The sequence below is a fragment of the Salvelinus fontinalis genome, chromosome 16, assembly GCF_029448725.1.
Source record: "Salvelinus fontinalis isolate EN_2023a chromosome 16, ASM2944872v1, whole genome shotgun sequence".
NCBI lineage: Eukaryota > Metazoa > Chordata > Actinopteri > Salmoniformes > Salmonidae > Salvelinus > Salvelinus fontinalis.
Window position 1 is genome coordinate 38,361,234 of NC_074680.1, and position 20,624 is coordinate 38,381,857.

A 20,624-nucleotide genomic window follows, 5' to 3' on the forward strand; every position below is an offset into this window, starting at 1 on the left:
TGTTTACCTTTGTATAATGGCAGAGGGATTCTGGCTCCCTTATCTAGAAGTAGATCAGAAACAAAAAGCCTAATGCATCTGCCATTGGCCAATCGAGCCTGAAATTATGTTGTTTATGAATGATTAGCACTGAGCAGAATAATCATCATCCCAATATGAACACAGCCGATCTGACTTATTTAGCACGGTCTGTCTTCAGGGAAGGGTTTTATTGATTGGTTATGGATGCACAATTACTCATGATATAACGCAAATTCTAAAAATGATAAGTAATACTCCTATTTTGTGTGTGCAAAAAACAGCAAGAAATGCAAACCACATGTGTGTATTTTGTCCTAGTGCAACCTAGTGCAACCTAGTGCCCTTTGTCCTAGTACACTAGTGCAACCTAGTGCCCTATATGTCGTTCCACCAACCTAGTGCCCCTATATGTCGTTCCACCAACCTAGTGCCCCTTTATGTCGTTCCACCAACCTAGTGCCCTATATGTCGTTCCACCAACCTAGTGCCCTATATGTCGTTCCACCAACCTAGTGCCCCTATATGTCGTTCCACCAACCTAGTGCCCTATATGTCGTTCCACCAACCTAGTGCCCTATATGTCGTTCCACCAACCTAGTGCCCTATATGTCGTTCCACCAACCTAGTGCCCTATATGTCGTTCCACCAACCTATTGCCCCTATATGTCGTTCCACCAACCTAGTGCCCTATATGTCGTTCCACCAACCTATTGCCCCTATATGTCGTTCCACCAACCTAGTGCCCTATATGTCGTTCCACCAACCTAGTGCCCCTATATGTCGTTCCACCAACCTAGTGCCCTATATCTCGTTCCACCAACCTAGTGCCCTATATGTCGTTCCACCAACCTAGTGCCCTATATCTCGTTCCACCAACCTAGTGCCCTATATCTCGTTCCACCAACCTAGTGCCCTATATCTCGTTCCACCAACCTAGTGCCCTATATCTCGTTCCACCAACCTAGTGCCCTATATGTCGTTCCACCAACCTAGTGCCCTATATGTCGTTCCACCAACCTAGTGCCCTATATGTCGTTCCACCAACCTAGTGCCCTATATGTCGTTCCACCAACCTAGTGCCCTATATGTCGTTCCACCAACCTAGTGCCCTATATGTCGTTCCACCAACCTAGTGCCCTATATGTCGTTCCACCAATTCAGTGCCTTTTGAGAGGTGGAACTTGATTGAAAAAAAGTTTGATTTCACCTCATATTAACATTCTGTCATAAAGAGCAAATGTTCAACTTCATAAAAGAGAATCTCAAGAGGATAATAAAAAAAATGACTTTAGTAAGTGCCAAATAAAGTAACAGTGTTCACCGTATCAGGGTTGATGATTTCATCTTAAATCAGCCATTTACCTCCTTGTGACAGGAAATGGAAGCGTGTTGTGTGCAGCAGGGAGGGGCAATTGAATGCAAACTTCACAATTTTGTTGTTGTTGTTTAAATATTTCTAGCTTGTCTATCTACGGGTAACAGGGTTGACGTGTTACGCCCGACCAGCTTAGTTTTCCACCACAAAACAGCAGAAAAGGGCCATAAAGAGTAGAACCTGCTCCCCTGCTTTTACTCTCTATATATTTTACAACGTGGGGGTGGTAAGAGGTATAAGCAGACTGGGTCTTCCCCTACATGACGGTGTAGTTACATAGGTTAGGTTAGGTTAACCTGCTGAATGCTGACTGGACCCGTTTCACTCAGCACTCCTCCATCCTCCCCCATTCATTCCATCATAGGGCTGAAACCCCTCCCCCATTCATTCCATCATAGGGCTGAAACCCCTCCCCCATTCATTCCATCATAGGGCTGAAACCCCTCCCCCGTTCATTCCATCATAGGGCTGAAACCCCTCCCCCATTCATTCCATCATAGGGCTGAAACCCCTCCCCCATTCATTCCATCATAGGGCTGAAACCCCTCCCCCATTCATTCCATCATAGGGCTGAAACCCCTCCCCCATTCATTCCATCATAGGGCTGAAACCCCTCCCCCGTTCATTCCATCATAGGGCTGAAACCCCTCCCCCGTTCATTCCATCATAGGGCTGAAACCCTCCCCCATTCATTCCATCATAGGGCTGAAACCCCTCCCCCGTTCATTCCATCATAGGGCTGAAACCCCTCCCCCGTTCATTCCATCATAGGGCTGAAACCCCTCCCCCGTTCATTCCATCATAGGGCTGAAACCCCTCCCCCATTCATTCCATCATAGGGCTGAAACCCCTCCCCTGTTCATTCCATCATAGGGCTGAAACTCCTATGGGGGGGTGTACGTGTGCAGTGCTCAGCAAAATGTATGCCTCTCTTTCTCCTGTCCTGGTGTTGGGGCTGGAGTTTTCCACTGGGAATTAACAGTGTATAGGCCTCCAGCATCAGGTCATACTCACTCCTATAGGTGTCTGCCACACTCACTCCTATAGGTGTCTGCCACACTCACTCCTATAGGTGTCTGCCTCACTCACTCCTATAGGTGTCTGCCTCACTCACTCACTCCTATAGGTGTCTGCCTCACTCACTCACTCCTATAGGTGTCTGCCTCACTCACTCCTATAGGTGTCTGCCTCACTCACTCACTCACTCCTATAGGTGCCTGCCTCACTCACTCACTCCTATAGGTGTCTGCCACAGTCACTCACTCCTATAGGTGTCTGCCACACTCACTCCTATAGGTGTCTGCCGCACTCACTCACTCTTATAGGTGTCTGCCTCACTCACTCCTATAGGTGTCTGCCTCACTCACTCCTATAGGTGTCTGCCTCACTCACTCACTCCTATAGGTGTCTGCAGCACTCACTCACTCCTATAGGTGTCTGCCTCACTCACTCACTCACTCCTATAGTTGTCTGCCACACTCACTCACTCCTATAGGTGTCTGCCACACTCACTCACTCCTATAGGTGTCTGCCGCACTCACTCACTCCTATAGGTGTCTGCCACACTCACTCACTCCTATAGGTGTCTGCTGCACTCACTCATTCCTATAGGTGTCTGCCACACTCACTCCTATAGGTGTCTGCTACACTCACTCCTATAGGTGTCTGTTGCATTCACTCACTCCTATAGGTGTCTGCCGCAGTCACTCACTCCTTTAGGTGTCTGCCACACTCACTCACTCTTATAGGTGTCTGCCACACTCACTCCTGCCACACTCACTCCATTTGATCTGTAAAGGAAGCCTGTTCAGGTAGCCTCTGCAGTCAGGTATTTGATGATGTGTATCTGTCTGTCTCGTCGTCAGGCACAGCACCACAGGCCCTGGAGCCCCCAGAGACCAGCACCAGGGCGAGGGACCATGGACAAGGATTCAGGGGGCCACAGTGCCAAGCGGCCCCGTGATGAGAGCATGATGCCCCTGGTCATCCCTGTGTCAGTCCCTGTACGGAGGCCAGACCCCTCCTCGTCCTCGTCCTCCCCAGACGGGGAGCACTCTACCCCGGGGACAGGCTGGCCACAGAGACCCTTCACCCTCCAGGACGTGACCAGTATGGACGGCAAACCCTCCGTCATTGTCACCCGCAGGCGATCTCTCAGGAACTCTCTGTCAGAGAGCTCAGGACAGGTAGGTGCTAGTGCCCTCCCCACACACAACTTAGTAACGTCTCCTCTAGTACCATAAGTAGGGGCTTGGTTCACACCTCTGTTTCCATATAATCTATTACAATCCTACATATCCTGCCACCGTGCTCTAGACCCCCCCCCCCCCCCCCCCCCCCATCCAGCAGCCCACTTTCCCCTGTTTCCCCCCATGTCTCTCTCTCCCCCCTGCCCTCATTCCAACCCTGCCCCTGCCCCTCCCTCCCTGCTGCCACAGATCAGGTCAAGGAGATTAGCAGGGGTTATCCACACTATAGATGGAGGTATAGTCTACTACTGTACTGTACTGTACAATAACCAGGGTGGGGGTGTACTGGACATGTTATGTGTAGGGGGATAATGTACAAAATAGAAAATTAACAAATATTCCACATTTCTCCTTTAATTCCCCTTTAGTGAGGAAAGTGCCGTTTTTATGTGCCGGTCTAGTGATGGTTCTGTACTGCTGCTGCTCATTTCGTGGCAAAGTTTGCAAATAATAAATAATATATACATATGATATGCTTTCTCATAGTATACTTCTGCCAGGTAAGCCTACTATACTGTTAACATTTAATTGAGAAGGTTTCGGGGAAAGTTTTTCTGTCAACCCACAAGTTGGTTATCACATCAACTGGCTACACACAGTGATAGACAAACGAGCCCACCACACAGACAGGCAGACAGGCAATACTGCTGGAAATTAATTGGTAGATATTGTGTTTGGTTTGGCTTTTTAAGCCAATAGTGGCTAACCAGGGGTGGGAAAATGTCAGTGTTGCTTTGATTAGATAGTAGCTGGGAGCTTGCAATGTCTGTTACTTGTGAGATTTGTTTATGACAGTTTGCGGTAGAACATGTGAAAATTGCATGTACTTTGAGAATTGTTTTGCGAGCCACTCATCGGTGGGCTGCGATCGACCTGCTGGAGACCCCTGATGTAGAATATATCCTCTCTAGTGTCTGACCAGATGAACAAATCACTTAGACTGCAGGCTGTAAACATTGCTTCATACTAACTGGTGTATAGGGGTGTGGACAGGGGAACAGGGTGGACATAGTGGACATGGGGACAGGGTGGACATAGTAGGCAGGGGAACAGGGTGGACATAGTGGACATAGTAGGCAGGGGAACAGGGTGGACATAGTGGACATAGTAGGCAGGGGAACAGGGTGGACAGGGTGGACATAGTAGGCAGGGGAACAGGGTGGACATAGTGGACATAGTAGGCAGGGGAACAGGGTGGACATAGTGGACGTAGTAGGCAGGGGAACAGGGTGGACAGGGTGGACATAGTAGGCAGGGGAACAGGGTGGACATGGGGACAGGGTGGACATAGTAGGCAGGGGAACAGGGTGGACAGGGAGACATAGTGGACATGGGGACAGGGTGGACATAGTAGGCAGGGGAACAGGGTGGACATAGTGGACATGGGGACAGGGTGGACAGGGAGACATAGTGGACATGGGGACAGGGTGGACATGGTGGACAGGGGAACAGGGTGGACAGGGAGACATAGTGGCATGGGGACAGGGTGGACATGGTGGACAGGGTGGACAGGGAGACATAGTGGACAGGGTGGACAGGGGTACATGGTGGACAGGAGGACAGGGAGACATAGTGGACATGGGGACATGGTGGACAGGGGAACATGGTGGACAGGGAGACATAGTGGACAGGGTGGACAGGGGTACATGGTGGACAGGAGGACAGGGGTACATGGTGGACAGGAGGACAGGGGTACATGGTGGACAGGAGGACAGGGTGGATAGGGGTACATGGTGGACAGGAGGACAGGGTGGACAGGGGTACATGGTGGACAGGAGGACATAGTGGACAGGGTGGACATGGGGACAGGGTGGATAGGGGAACATGGTGGACAGGAGGACAGGGTGGACAGAGGGACAGGGGTACATGGTGGACAGGGGTACATGGTGGACAGGAGGACAGGGGTACATGGTGGACAGGGGTACATGGTGGACAGGAGGACAGGGTGGACAGGGGTACATGGTGGACATGGGGACAGGAGGACAGGGTGGACAGGGGGACAGGGGTACATGGTGGACAGGGGTACAGGGTGGACAGGAGGACAGGGTGGACAGGAGGACAGGGTGGACAGGGGTACATGGTGGACAGGGGGGACAGGGTGGACAGGGTGGACAGGAGGACAGGGTGACAGGGTGGACAGGAGGACAGGGTGGACAGGGGTACATGGTGGACCGGAGGACAGGGTGGACAGGGTGGACATGGGGACAGAGTGGACAGGAGGACAGGGTGGACAGGGGTACATGGTGGACAGGAGGACAGGGTGGACAGTAGTAGTCATGTATTTCTGTGTTTATACTGATGTTCTACCTCCTTCTTTAGAACAGCGGAATCGAGGGAGGGAACGACAACGACGGCAAGAAGCCCAAACGCCGTCCCCGGCCCGAACCCCTCTTCATCCCCCCTCCCAAGCCTGGCACCTTCATCGCCCCTCCTGTCTACTCCTGCATCACTCCCTACCAGAGCCACCTCCGCTCCCCTGTCCGGCTTATAGACAACCCCCTGACCATGCCACCCTACACCCCCCCGCCCATCCTCAGCCCGGTGAGAGAGGGATCAGGTCTCTACTTTTCTACCTTCCTCTCCTCTGCTGCATCCAGCCAGGGTCTGCCTCCACCCAGGGTCTGCCTCCAGCCAGGGTCTGCCTCCAACCAGGGTCTGCCTCCACCCATCACGCCCAAATCAGCCACTCGCAGCCTGCTGCGATCCAGTGAGTACCACTATCTGGGGCCTACTGGGGTTGTAGTCCAAACATACTCTACCTAGCTGGGTGCTTCTGGGGGTTGTAGTTCAAACATAGCTTACCCGAGTGCTACTGGAGTTTGCAGATGCCTTAGCACTGGTTTCCCCAGATCCAGATAAAGCTAAGATTCTCTATTGAGCATTCTGTTTAGTCCAGGGGTAAACTTAATCTGGGAACGTGAAACCGGCCATTAGGATTTTAACAAGCTGTCATCAGAATGAACTGTAGCTGTGTGAGTTGGACCATAACTTTATTCCCTCATATAAACGTTTCTTGAGTAATACGCATGAAGTAAGCTCACTTCCTCAAAATCTGCTATACTAAATATTTTCTGTTGGAAGAAGGTTAAAAGAGATAAGAATAGTACATTTAACAGACAATTTTTTGTTGTTGTGTTTTTCAGACAGCGTTGACATAACCCCACCACTGCTCTCGGCGATCGGTGAGGCCACTCCGGTCAACATAGAACCGTGAGTACACACACACACACACACACACACAACACACCACCCTCCATACTCCTTTCATCCCATTATCAGTTACGTGTATGGATCTCAAGTTTAAGATTCAAGCCTGAGAGGCTAAAGTATTTTTAAATCAAAATAGTCTGAAATCAAAGTACTTTAAAATCAAAGTACTCTTAAATCAAAGTACTCTTAAATCAAAGTACTCTTAAATCAAAGTACTCTTAAATCAAAGTTAGAGTCAGAGAAGATATTCATTCAAGGCCAAACAACTAGTCAAATGGTACACTGTGTCTTGTTCAGTGATGGTGCTGAGTCTATTGATATGTGCTGCAGTAGAGGAGGACTGTTTTTGTGTTAGTTATGAAAGGATAGATTGGGTGCTTTGGATCTGACCCAGTTAGCCTGTATCACGGTCCTGATTTTATTCACAAAGACAGAGGAGTGTGTGTGTGTGTGTGTGTGTGTGTGTGTGTGGGAGGTGGGGGAGTGGTGATTGCTTGGTGAGAGAAAAACAGGGTGCATTGTGGATTGTCTTCCCTTTCTTCCTCTCTCTGACTGGTAGCAGCTGGCTAGTAATCAGGGCGGCCGGGCAGGCCAGGCAGGGGTTATCTCCAGTGGTGATAAATCAGGTCTTTCAGCTGAGTCTAGAGCAGCCAGCCTCCTCTGCTTCCTCCTTGAACACCCCCCCCTCAACCCCCTAAGCAAGATCAGCTTACATCAGGGGCCTGTTGATTAGTGTACAATGTAGCAAAACGTTTTGCAACGGGGAAACAAACACAATTGTTTCTTATTGGAAAAGTCCATGTAGTCGTGAGCCAGATCAGCTTACTGCAGGGTCAGTTTAGGAGGCAAACTTTGTGAACGTTGCTGATAGAAATCAAATGAATAGAGCTGAAGTGATTCGTTATTCTACATCCCCAGATGCTTGTTTGTTTTACCACAGAGGCCTAATATATTTTTTTATCTGAACGTTCTACAACGTTGTGCCCTGCTGAACACAACTCCAGCTAGTTCATTCTGGGAGGGGACCTGAACTGAGCTAGCAGGCTGCAGCCGGGTGCAATTAGTACACAGGGAGGGAGAAGGCCGAATAGTGTCTGCGCTCCAGACTGTTTTCGAAGCTGCCATTAGCTATCATTGGAGGGGTATCCTGGGGGTAACCTGATCGACTTACTGCTTTATCACCGTCCGGTTGCTTCAGTGCAGCAGACAGTTTATTAAATTATTAGCTGTGGCTTATTTCTGTAAACCAGCCAACCAAATCAATTCAAATCAAATGTTATTGGTCACATACACATGGTTAGCAGATGTTATTGTGAGTGTAGTGAAATGTTTATGCTTCTAAATCTGACCGTGCAGCAGTATCTAACAGGTAATATCTCACAATTCCACAACAAAACCTAACACACACAATCTAGTAAAGGAATGGGATGAGAATATATAAGTATAAAATACATGGATGAGCAGTGACAGAGCAGCTAAGATGCAATAGATAGTAAAGAATAGATAGTGAAGGATACAGTATATACATATGAGATGAGTAATGCGGGATATGTAAACATTCCACTAGTTAACCACATGTCTGTATAAGAACACTTATTCACATGATTTTTCTTTAAATAGAAAATGTACCTAAGTTGTACCTAACCTTCCCTGTCAATCACAACAATATGATCTAGAATTGTAATAATGGAGGCTATGCTATAGCAGGACAGAGAGACTGCATACCATGCGCATTTCTGAAAGTGTCTCCCGTCTCTCCAACTGACCACTGACTATACATTCTGTCATCTCAGGCGTATAAACATCGGTGTGAGGTACCAGGCAGAGGTACCAGAGCTGAGGCAGCGTTCAGCGGCCCAACAAGACCATCCCAAGGCTGAGCTGGTCTGGGCTCCTCTCCACGACCTGGAGGCTAAACCTGGAGACCAGGAGAGAGGTAATACACTAACAAAAGTATCAGCTAACTGTCCCACCATTAATACTGTCATAATACTGTCATTAACCAGGTTGGTATTATCCAATAGAAATGAGTCAGTAAATCAAGCATTCAGTAATGATTTGAAGAACCCAGTGGAAAACATTTGCTGATCATACAGTATCTCAATCACAATCTCTGTCCCCTCTCTCCCCCCTCGCTCCCCCTTCCCCCCACCCTCTCTCTCTCTTCAGTGGATGACCTCATGAACCTGGCGTGCTCAAGCGCTCTGCACGGCGGAGGGACCAATCAGGAGCTGGCTCTGCACTGCCTGTACGAGTGCAAGGGTGACATCATGGTGAGCAATGCATGATGAGTCATGATGACTGAAGAGGGATGACAGGGAGGGGTGAGAGCTGGGTCGCATTCATTAGGGCACACTGTAGCAAAATGGTTTGAAAATGAAAATGAAAAAGAGTGTTTAGGTGTTGACAGATTGTACCTCTGTTTGTGAGGGTTTTCTTCCATCTTGCGTGTACTGAACAGAGTACAATCTTGGCTTTGGTGGGTGGGATTTAACTGGACCCCGGCTGTGTTCCAATATCCATACCAGCATTTCTTACTATACCACCACAGAATGCATACACAATGCATTCTATTTTTTACGTTTTAATTTGAGCCATTTAGCGCAGCACTCTCTACCACCAGCAAACACAAATGGTGTATGGTATGGTAATGCTATTAGGGTGTATGGTATGGTAAGGGTATTATGGTGTATGGTATGCTATTGTAAGGGTATTAGGGTGTATGGTATGGTAAGGGTATTAGGGTGTATGGTATGGTAATGCTATTAGGGTGTATGGTATGGTAAGGGTATTATGGTGTATGGTATGCTATTGTAAGGGTATTAGGGTGTATGGTATGCTATTGTAAGGGTATTAGGGTGTATGGTATTGTATGGTAATGCTATTAGGGTGTATGGTATGGTACGGGTATTATGGTGTATGGTATGCTATGGTAAGGGTATCAGGGTGTATGGTATGCTATGGTAAGGCTATTAGGGTGTATGGTATGGTAAGGGTATCAGGGTGTATGGTATGGTAAGGGTATTAGGGTGTATGGTATGGGATGGTATGGTAAGGCTATTAGGGTGTATGTAGTGGTGTAAAGTACTTAAGTAAAAATACTTTAAATTACTACTTAAGTCGTTTTTGGGGGTATCTGTACTTTACTTTACTATTTAGATTTTATACATCTTTTAATTCACTACATTCTTGAAGAAATTATTTATCTTTTTGCTCCATACATTTACCTTGACACCCATTTACCTTGACACCCAAAAGTACTCAGGATAGGAAAATGGTCCAATTCACGCACGTATCAACAGAACATCCCTGGTCATCTACTGCCTCTGATCTGGTGGCCTCACTAAACACACAGGCTTAGTTTGTAAATAATGTCTGAATGTTGGAGTGTGTCCCTGGCTATCCGTAAATTCCAAAAACAAGAAAATGGTGCCATCTGGTTTGCTTAATATAAGGAATTTGAAATTATTTAAACTTTTACCTTTGATACTTAAGTATATTTTAAACCAAATAATTTTAGACTTTTACTCAAGTAGAATTTTACTGGGTGACTTTTACTTTTACTTGAGTAATTTTCTATTAAGGTATCTTTACTTTTACTCAAATATTAAAATTGTTTACTTTTTCTACCACTGGGTGTATGGTATGGTAATGTATTAGGGATTCATGGTTTAGTAAGGATATTAGGGTGTATGATATGGTAAGGGTATTAGGGTGTATGGTATGGTAAGGGTATCAGGGTGTATGATATGGTAAGGGTATTAGGGTGTATGGTATGGTAAGGGTATCAGGGTGTATGATATGGTAAGGGTATTAGGGTGTATGGTATGGTAAGGGTATTAGGGTGTATGGTATGGTAAGGGTATCAGGGTGTATGATATGGTAAGGGTATTAGGGTGTATGGTATGGTATGGTAAGGGTATCAGGGTGTATGATATGGTAAGGGTATTAGGGTGTATGGTATGGTAAGGGTATCAGGGTGTATGATGTGGTAAGGGTATTAGGGTGTATGGTATGGTAATGTATTAGGGATTCATGGTTTAGTAAGGGTATTAGGGTGTATGATATGGTAAGGGTATTGGGTTGTATGGTATGGTAAGGGTATTAGGGTGTATGGTATGGTAAGGGTATTAGGGTGTATGGTATGGTAAGGGTATTAGGGGTGGAGGAATTGTTTGTGTTGTCACTCAACAAAGTTAACTACTGTGTATATAACATGTAACAGATGTGGTGCAGCACAGTGGCTAGTGAGTTCACTATTCCTGCTAGTAGCCATGTTCTCCTTGAATCTAGGGGTTGTTTTGTTATCAGATATGCTCAGTGCTCCATCTTCCCAATGTAGAAAACACTTACACACACACATACACTGATAGACACACAAAAGCAAATTCTGTCCTATGGTTAATAACTCCTCGATTAATACCTATTGTAGGTTAGTCGAACAAGAAGCCATGTCAGTATATACAAGACAAACAAAACATATTCAGAAGAATCTCACGAGAACAGAAGAACTGGCACTCAAAGAATTAATGAAAGATTCATCTTTGGTTATAAAACCTGCAGACAAGGGTGGTGCTGTGGTTGTTTTAGACTATGACAAATATAAAGAAGAAATTCAGAGACAACTCAGCAATGAACGTTTCTATAGAAAACTGAGTGTTGATCCCACACAGGTGTTCCAAAGGGATATTTGCTCTAATTTGGAGCAAGCCCTATTAAACAACCTTATCTCAAAACCTGAATATGAATATCTTTGTTGCAAATGTGCCATACGTCCATGCTTATACATTTTACCGAAATTACACAAACCTAAAACACAACAAGGCAACTATCCAGGCAGACCAGTGGTTGCAGGAATAGGCTCAATGCTAGAGCCATTGTCACACTTTGTAGACTCTTTTATTAAATCTCATGTGCAATCATTGCCATCATATGTAAAGGACTCTATAGACTTCATAAACAAGATCTCACCAATAACGGGTTTAAAAGAAGACTGTATTTTGGTCACATTAGACGTCGAGAGTCTTTATACCAGCATTCCCCATGTGGGGGGGCTGGCAGCACTAGCACACTATTTGGGAGACAGAGATACTAATGAATATCCACCAACAAACTTCATTCTAGAGTTGGCTGAATATGTTTTGACGTACAACTATTTCAGGTTTGATGATGAATACTACCTCCAAACGAATGGAACATCGATGGGCTCTACATTTGCTCCGAGCTATGCCAACCTCTATATGGGTCTTTTTGAAGAACGTTTTGTTAATAATGAAAACGAGAATCCATTTTTGAATAAAGTCCTTAAGTGGTATCGATATATTGATGACATTTTTTGTATATGGGTAGGAACCGAAGAAGAACTGTCAGAGTTTATGGCACTACTCAATGACATTGACCCTAATCTCAAATTCACTATTGAACGTGACACTAAACGTGTTCATTATCTCGATATGTGGATTGAGAAATCAAATGGAACCTTGTTTACAAGTCTATATAGAAAAGAAACGGACAGAAATACTCTATTACAGGGTGACAGCTTCCACCCTGAGCCATTAAAAAGAGGACTTCCAAGAAGCCAATTTTTTAGACTGCGCCGTATATGCCACTCCACAGATGATTATCTAGAAAAAGCAGCGGAGATGCGCATGAGGTTTCTAAAAAGAGGCTATTCGTCACAATGTGTGGATGAAGCTCATAACTTGGCATTGGAAAAAACACGAGATGAACTGCTACAAAAAAGACCCGCTAAAGCTACAGAACACTCCGTAATGTTCACAACTACATATACTTTGAATTCGCGAAAAGTGGGAGAGGTGGTCAAGAAACACTGGCATATTTTATCATCGGACCCAGCTTTGTCGGCTGAATTTAAATATCCACCACGTATTGTGTATAGGAGAGGTCGCAATTTACGCGATAAATTGGTTCATGCCAACTGCCAGCCACTTAAGAAAATTAGCCAAGCACTTTTACGCCCTCTACCAAATGGTAGCTATAAATGCAGAGGATGCGCACAGTGCAACAACATGATGAAGTGTCAATATTTCTGTCACCCACACACAGGAAAAAGGTTCCAAATAAATGACATTATTACGTGTTCCACCACCCATGTTATTTACATTATTAAATGTCCATGTGGGCTCTGTTATGTCGGTAAAACCACCCGCTCTCTTAAACAGAGAATTAGTGAACATAAAAGTTCAATCAGGAGAAACGACAGGGAGTATCCAGTCGCTGTACATTTCAATGACATGAAGCATGACATTTCCACCTTTAGATTTTGTGGCATAGAGAAAGTTAAGATATCAGACAGGGGAGGTGATATTAATAATACTCTGAGTAAAAGAGAATGTTTTTGGATTTTCACCCTCCAGACATTGTTTCCAAAAGGACTTAATGATGAAATGCCTTTGTATGTTATGCTGTGAATTGGAACATGAAATGTGTGTCTCTTGTAGATTATTCTGACGTTTTTCATATGATGTATCCAATGACTAATGAACTTGCTATGTCCTCATTGAGATTATACAGAAGTGTTCAATACGCCTTATTTATACACTTTTGTAAGAGTTATGAAATGCACATTGTTATATTTGGTAGCACTTATTTATTTTCCTTTGCTTCCAACCCCCTTCGATGTGTAGAACGGATGTGGGTGGAGCCAGGTCTACATAAGGGTGCAACTTTCAAAAAATCCCAAAAGCTCTGACGAAGGCCGTGTGGCCGATACGTAAGCTTATTAAATATCGGTGATACTATCAAGAGCAGTGTGCGGTTTCCTTTTCCTTCATCTTGTTCAATTGATGCCATGCACCTGCAAATAAGATTGCTCAGATGTGCGAGTGCCTTTTTGTATTAGACACACACATGCTGACACACTGGAGTAAAGGTCATGTATGGGGCCTTGGGCAGAAACACAGCAATGTGTTCAATGAGAGAGATAGAGAGAGAGAGACAGTGAGCTAGAGGGGGTGAGATGGAGAGAAAGATAGAGGAAGACGGCCTATACTAGTGGCTCCAGCTTGCAACATTTGGCCATGTTGTTGTCAAGGAGACAGAGGGTGGCTGTCAGTGTGTGAAGTGCTCTCTCTGTCTCTGCAGCAGCAGGAGGCATGTTGCTCTCTTACAGTATATCTCCCAGTTCACCCCCTCATTATTAGGGACAGATCAGCCTCTCAATATCCAGTAGAACTCTGATCAGTGTCCTGTGTGCGCTCCAACCAAGTAAACCTTGATTTGAAGTATTGCTCAGAGACTCCTAAGCTGTTGCAAAAAATAAAACAAACAGGACATTTTTCATGTATTACTTTTCAGAGTGAATTTGTAAATGGTTGATTTGTTCTTCTTGGTTTTCAGGAAGCGTTGGTCCTCCTGCTATTGAAAACCCCCATCTTCCCAAAGAACCACCGTCTAGGATACTACCACTACTCCGGTTGGTCAAGACAGAGAACTAGGGTTGCAAAATACTGATCACTTTTCTGAAAGTCTCAGGTTTTGCAGAAATCCTGCTGGTAAAATTCCAGGAATCAGGAGGGAAAAAGCAGAAAATCCCTAAACCTCTAACTAGGATTTATGGAAAACCTGGGAATTTTTTGAAAAGTTACAGAAATTCTACAACCCTACATATAACACTTTATATCTGTACAGTATTGTGTCTATGGTTACTGCGCTGCTCTCTCCTCTGGCACTCTCTTACTTTGTCTCTAAGTCACTCTGTGGGTAGTCTACTCTTCCTGCAGACAAGCCTTGGTGCAGAACTCTCTGTGGGTTGTCTACTCTTCCTGCAGACAAGCCTCGGTGCAGAAATCTCTGTGGGTACTTTTACAAAATTAGAATAATCAAACTTCACTGGATTATGTCAAAGTGCATTCCTGCAGGCATGCCTGTGCTGTCTGAATACTTGTATGAGTCCTTTTCTCCTCCCCTCTAGTAACAGGGATGGGCTCCAGAGCCCCCCTCAGCCTTAAACAATAGCAGCTGAAGGGAGGGGAGGTGCTAGCTGGTGGGTGATGGAGTGGGTGGAGGGCTGTGGGTCTGTGGAGAGAGGGGGGGATTGGCTGTGGAAGGGAAACTGTGGAGGATTGAGAGTGTCGCTGGGAGTGATGGGAGCGGAGTGAGAGGTAGAGTGGGAGAGGAGGGGGTGGAGGGGGGTATTGGGTTTGTGGCGTTTGGTTAATCCCAAGCAGAGGACAGTGAACCATTGTTTGTCCAACCAGTCGTGTGTGTGTGTGTGTGTCCCCACCCTGTGCATACAGAAGCAGACAGTCACAGTCACCAGTCAATGTCTGTCCGTCTAATTCCCCACCACTCTTTTTTCTGTTTTCTCTCCCTTTCTTTCTCTCTCATTTTCTCTCTCTCTCTCTCTCTCTCGCTCTCTCTCGCTCTCTCTCTCGCTCGCTCTCTCTCTCGCTCTCTCTCTCGCTCTCGCTCAGGGTCAGACAGCTGGACCCCAGTTGAGAGAAGTTGCTTTAACAAAGGAATCGCTGCCTATAAGAAAGACTTCTTCATGGTCCAGAAACTGGTATGTACCAGTCCATATACAGTACCAGTCAAACGTTTGGACACATCTACTCATTCCAGGGTTTTTATTTTTTATATTTTCTACATTGTAGAATAATAGTGAAGACATTTAAAACGATGAAATAACAGATATAGAATCATGTAGTAACCAAAAAGTGTTTAAAAAAATCGAAATATATTTGATATATGAGATTATTCAAAGTTGCCACCGTTTGCCTTGATGACAGCTTTGCACACTCTTGGCATTCTCTCAACCAGCTTCATGAGGTAGTCACCTGGAATGCATTTCAATTAACAGGTGTGCCTTGTTGAATGTTAATTGAATTTGTTTGAGTCAATCAGTTGTGGTGTGACAAGGTAGGGGTGGTATACAGAAGATAGCCCTATTTGGTAAAGACCAAGTCCATATTATGGCAAGAACAGAGTTACCTCTGCTGCAGAGGATAAATTCGTTAGAGTTACCAGCCTCAGAAATTGCAGCCCAAATAAATGCTTAACAGAGTTCAAGTAACAGACACATCTCAACATCAACTGTTCAGAGGAGACTGCATGAATCAGGCCTTCATGGTCGAATTGCTGCAAAGAAACCACTACTAAAGGACATCAAGAAGAAGAAGAGACTTGCTTGGGCCAAGAAACACAAGCAATGGACATCAGACCAGTGGAAATCTGTCCTTTGGTCTGATGAGTCCAAATTTGAGATTTTTGGTTCCAACCATTGTGTCTTTGTGAGACGCAGAGTATGTGAACGGATGATCTCTGCTTGTGTGGTTCCCACCGTGAAGCATGGAGGAGGAGGTGTGATGGTATGGGCTGCAAGAGTGACAATGAGAATACACAAGTCAACTGAGGGTTTTGATAAATCTGTTCCCATTCAGAATTACTACGTGATTACTGTAATATGATGAAAGGTTTCTTTAAAAAATAAAATAATCTTAAGTGCAATTGAATCAAGTGAGTGGATCGAGTGGAGATATAGTTGATGCTGTTTCCCTTCATCTGAGGTTAACTCTTCTGCTATAAAGTTTGAGTCAGAAACATGTATTAAAGTGTCACTCCACGATGATACTGTAATGAACATGAGGGGAGACAGAGCTGGTTTCATGCGCAGGGCGCAGCAGGTGTGTAAAGGCAGTCAATGTCGTTCTCCTCCTCAGACGAGGAGGAGCATGGATCGGACCAAGATGCGGATTGGTAATTGTACATGTTTAATGTAAAACACAAGAAAACACTACAAAATACAAAACAACAAACGTGACTAACCTCAAACAGTCCTGTGTGGCCCAAACACTAACACAGGAAACAAACACCCACAAAACACCAGTGAAACCCTGGCTGCCTTTGTATGACTCTCAATTAGAGACAAACAATACACACCTGTCTCTAATTGAGAATCATACCAGGCCGAACACAAAACCCCACATAGAAATACAAAACCTAGACAAACCCACCCAACTCACGCCCTGACCAACTAAAATGAATACAAAACAAAGGAAAACAGGTCAGGAACGTGACAGAACCCCCCCCTTAAGGTGCGAACTCCGGGCGCACCAGCACAAAGTCTAGGGGAGGGTCTGGGTGGGCGTCTGTCCACGGTGGCGGCTCTGGCGGTGGACGAGGTCCCCACCCCACCATAATCAATCCCCGCTTCTTTATCCCCCTCCCAATGACCACCCTCCCACTAACCCCACCTAAATGAAGGGGCAGCACCGGGATAAGGGGCAGCACCGGGATAAGGGGCAGCACCGGGACAAGGGGCAGCACCGGGACAAGGGGCAGCACCGGGACAAGGGGCAGCACCGGGACAAGGAGCAGCACCGGGACAAGGGGCAGCACCGGGATAAGGGGCAGCAGGTCCTGGCTGAGGGACTCCAGCAGGTCCTGGCTGAAGGACTCCGGCAGGTCCGGGCTGAGTGGCAGCTCCGGACTGTAGGGCAGCTCCGGACTGTAGGGCAGCTCCGGACTGTAGGGCAGCTCCGGACTGTAGGGCAGCTCCGGACTGTCGGACGTCTCTGGCAGCTCCTGACTGGCGGGCGTCTCTGGCAGCTCCTGACTGGCGGGCGTCTCTGGCAGCTCCTGACTGGCGGGCGTCTCTGGCGGCTCCTGACTGGCGGGCGTCTCTGGCGGCTCCTGACTGGCGGGCGTCTCTGGCGGCTCCTGACTGACGGACGGCTCTAGCGGCTCCTGACTGACGGACGGCTCTACTGGCTCGGGACAGACGGGCGGCTCTAATGGCTCGTGGCAGACGGATGACTCAGATGGCGCTGGGCAGACAGATGGCTCAGACGGCGCTGGGCAGACAGATGGCTCAGACGGCGCTGGGCAGACAGATGGCTCAGACGGCGCTGGGCAGACGGGCCGTTCAGGCACCGCTGGGCAGACGGCAGACTCTGGCCGGCTGAGACGCACTATAGGCCTGGTGCGTGGTACCGAAACTGGAGGTACCGGGCTGAGGGCACGCACCTCAGGGCGAGTGCGGGGAACAGGAACAGGGCACACTGGACTCTCGTGGCGCACTCTAGGCCTGGTGCGTGGTACCGGAACTGGAGGTACCGGGCTGAGGGCACGCACCTCAGGGCGAGTGCGGGGAGAAGGAACAGTGCGTCCAGGGCTCTGGAGACGCACAGGAGGCTTGGTGCGTGGTGCCGGAACTGGAGGCACCGGGCTGGAGACACGCACCATAGGGAGAGTACGTGGAAGAGGAACAGGGCTCTGGAGATGCACTGGAAGCCTGGTGCGTGGTGTAGGCACTGGTGGTACTGAGCTGGGGTGGGAAGGTGGCGCCGGATATACCGGACCGTGAAGGAGGACACGTGCTCTTGAGCACCGAGCCTCCCCAACCTTACCAGGTTGAATGGACCCCGTAGCCCTGCCAGTGCGGCGAGGTGGAATAGCCCGCACTGGGCTATGCAGGCGAACCGGGGACACCACCTGTAAGGCTGGTGCCATGTACACCGGCCCGAGGAGACGTACTGGAGACCAGATACGTTGGGCCGGCTTCATGGCACTCGGCTCGATGCCCAACCTAGCCCTCCCAGTGCGGCAAGGTGGAATAGCCCGCACTGGGCTAAGCACGCGTACTGGGAACACCGTGCGCTTTACCGCATAACACGGTGTCTGACCAGTACGACGCCCTCTCACTCCACGGCAAGCCCGGGGAGTTGGCTCAGGTATCCTACCTGGCTTCGCCACACTCCCCTTTAGCCCCCCCCCAAGAAATTTTTGGGTGAGCCTCTCGGGCTTCCAGCCTCTCATACGTGCTGCCTCCTCATACCAGCGCTCCTGGGCTGTGGCTGCCTCCTTCTCCTCCCGAGAGCGGCGATTCACACCAACCTTAGCCCAGGGTCCTTCTCCATTGAATATTTGTTCCCAACTCCATTCCTCTTCTCTCCATTGCTTTAGTTCCTTTCCTCCGGCTCCAATCCGCTTGGTCCTGTTGTGGTGGGTGTTTCTGTAAAGGCAGTCAATGTCGTTCTCCTCCTCAGACGAGGAGGAGCATGGATCGGACCAAGATGCGGATTGGTAATTGTACATGTTTAATGTAAAACACAAGAAAACACTACAAAATACAAAACAACAAACGTGACTAACCTCAAACAGTCCTGTGTGGCCCAAACACTAACACAGGAAACAAACACCCACAAAACACCAGTGAAACCCTGGCTGCCTTTGTATGACTCTCAATTAGAGACAAACAATACACACCTGTCTCTAATTGAGAATCATACCAGGCCGAACACAAAACCCCACATAGAAATACAAAACCTAGACAAACCCACCCAACTCACGCCCTGACCAACTAAAATGAATACAAAACAAAGGAAAACAGGTCAGGAACGTGACAAGGTGTTTATTGCAAAGGACCACAGGAAGAAGCAGAAGGTTATACAAAGGGGGTCCAAAAGGGAAACAGTACAGGCAGGGAAAAGGCTAGTAACATTGTCTGGGAGATCAGGCAATAGGTTGATAACAGGAAATCCGATAGGCTAAAGTACAGGCAGGGAATAGGCAAAAGGCATCGTTAGTGAGGCAGGCAAAAACTATCAAACACACAGGAGGAGTAAATCACGGGAAACCCAGTGTGTCACAAAAAACCCTGAAAGACGTGTGTCACAAAACAAACAACACCTCACAATGATGAGGGGCAAAGAACTGAACTAAATAGTGTGTGATAATGACATACAGGTGTGTGAACAGGTGATTAGAATTCAGGTGATTGGGATTTGGAGAGTGAGCTGCGTTCAGGGGATCTATGTGTTTGAGAGTGTGAGTTGGAAGCAGACGTTACAGATACATTAGTTGACAATACAAAATAGAGATTTAAAAGCCACATGGTGGACCACTCAAATAGAGTTTTGAGACTCTATAAGCAGGAAAACACAGTACAGTATGTTAAAACATGTACTAGACCTAGATATGAAGTGTCTGTTGATGTGTGTGTGTCTGGTGGTTCAGGTAAGCACTAAGACGGTGGCTCAGTGTGTGGAGTTCTACTACAGCTATAAGAGGCAGGTGAAGACGGGTCGGAGCGGAGTTCTGATCTATGGAGACATGGATCCACCTGAGAGCAGGAACACTGAGGAGGACCTGGACCACAAGGTGAGTTGATTGACTACTTACAAAAGGATGTTATAACACATTCACAAGCAGTACATAAGCATTTACAGATTCTATAAACAATCCATTCCTTTACCAACAGATACAATACTACATAAGCAATCTTTGTACAATTATTATTGTCTTCAATGTTCCCTCCAAAAAAATTCAGGTCTGCTGAGCGCAAACTTGAAAATTCTGTACAACTTCCGCCGCGTGTTTAATGTGACACTGAGGCTGTACCCGCTTTAAGTTACAGTTTTAAACGTGGCCATGTGGGCTACTGTGGCTATTTTATCATAATGTAGGCCTACCAGTGTGGCCTACCATCAAAAACAATGGAGAAAATGCATGCCATAGCATTTTAACATGGAAATAGCTGTTCTATCATTTAGCCTACAGTAGCAGCAAATGTGTGGTATCAATGTAGGTCTACATTCCATGAGACTTTTGAAAAAAACATGCAGGGCTTGACATTTACCTGTTTATCTACTTGTCCTTCAGACAAGGAGGTGACTGAAAATGTTGTTGTGTTGTTTGATGCAAGAAACCACTTTACAAAATAACATGCATGATTATTCCCATACCATTATTACAGAGAATCAGACAAATTATACTACCCTCTTCCTATTGGCTACTTAGCTTATTCA

General features: G+C 46.8%; 1 protein-coding gene across 6 annotated transcripts in view; it reads left to right on the top strand.

Moving 5' to 3' along the window:
* LOC129813129 (mitotic deacetylase-associated SANT domain protein-like) overlaps positions 1 to 20,624 on the top strand; it is a 38,917-nt gene that overhangs the window by 10,025 nt on the left and 8,268 nt on the right. The window contains exons 3-11 of one of the 6 annotated variants that reach the window (XR_008753123.1): positions 3,262 to 3,582; positions 5,965 to 6,352; positions 6,789 to 6,855; positions 8,649 to 8,791; positions 9,025 to 9,128; positions 14,215 to 14,290; positions 15,301 to 15,379; positions 18,781 to 18,900; positions 19,834 to 19,924. Coding sequence is in view for 3 of the 6 variants with exons in the window: in XM_055865329.1 (XP_055721304.1) it covers positions 3,262 to 3,582; positions 5,965 to 6,352; positions 6,789 to 6,855; positions 8,649 to 8,791; positions 9,025 to 9,128; positions 14,215 to 14,290; positions 15,291 to 15,379; positions 18,781 to 18,900; positions 19,834 to 19,977 (1,452 nt within the window). In the remaining 3 variants the exon portion in view is untranslated. Of the gene's footprint in view, positions 1 to 3,261; positions 3,583 to 5,964; positions 6,353 to 6,788; positions 6,856 to 8,648; positions 8,792 to 9,024; positions 9,129 to 14,214; positions 14,291 to 14,581; positions 14,670 to 15,290; positions 15,380 to 18,780; positions 18,901 to 19,833; positions 19,978 to 20,624 lie in introns of those variants that run through there. The other 5 variants (XR_008753124.1, XR_008753125.1, XM_055865329.1 and 2 more) reach the window with 5 other exon arrangements.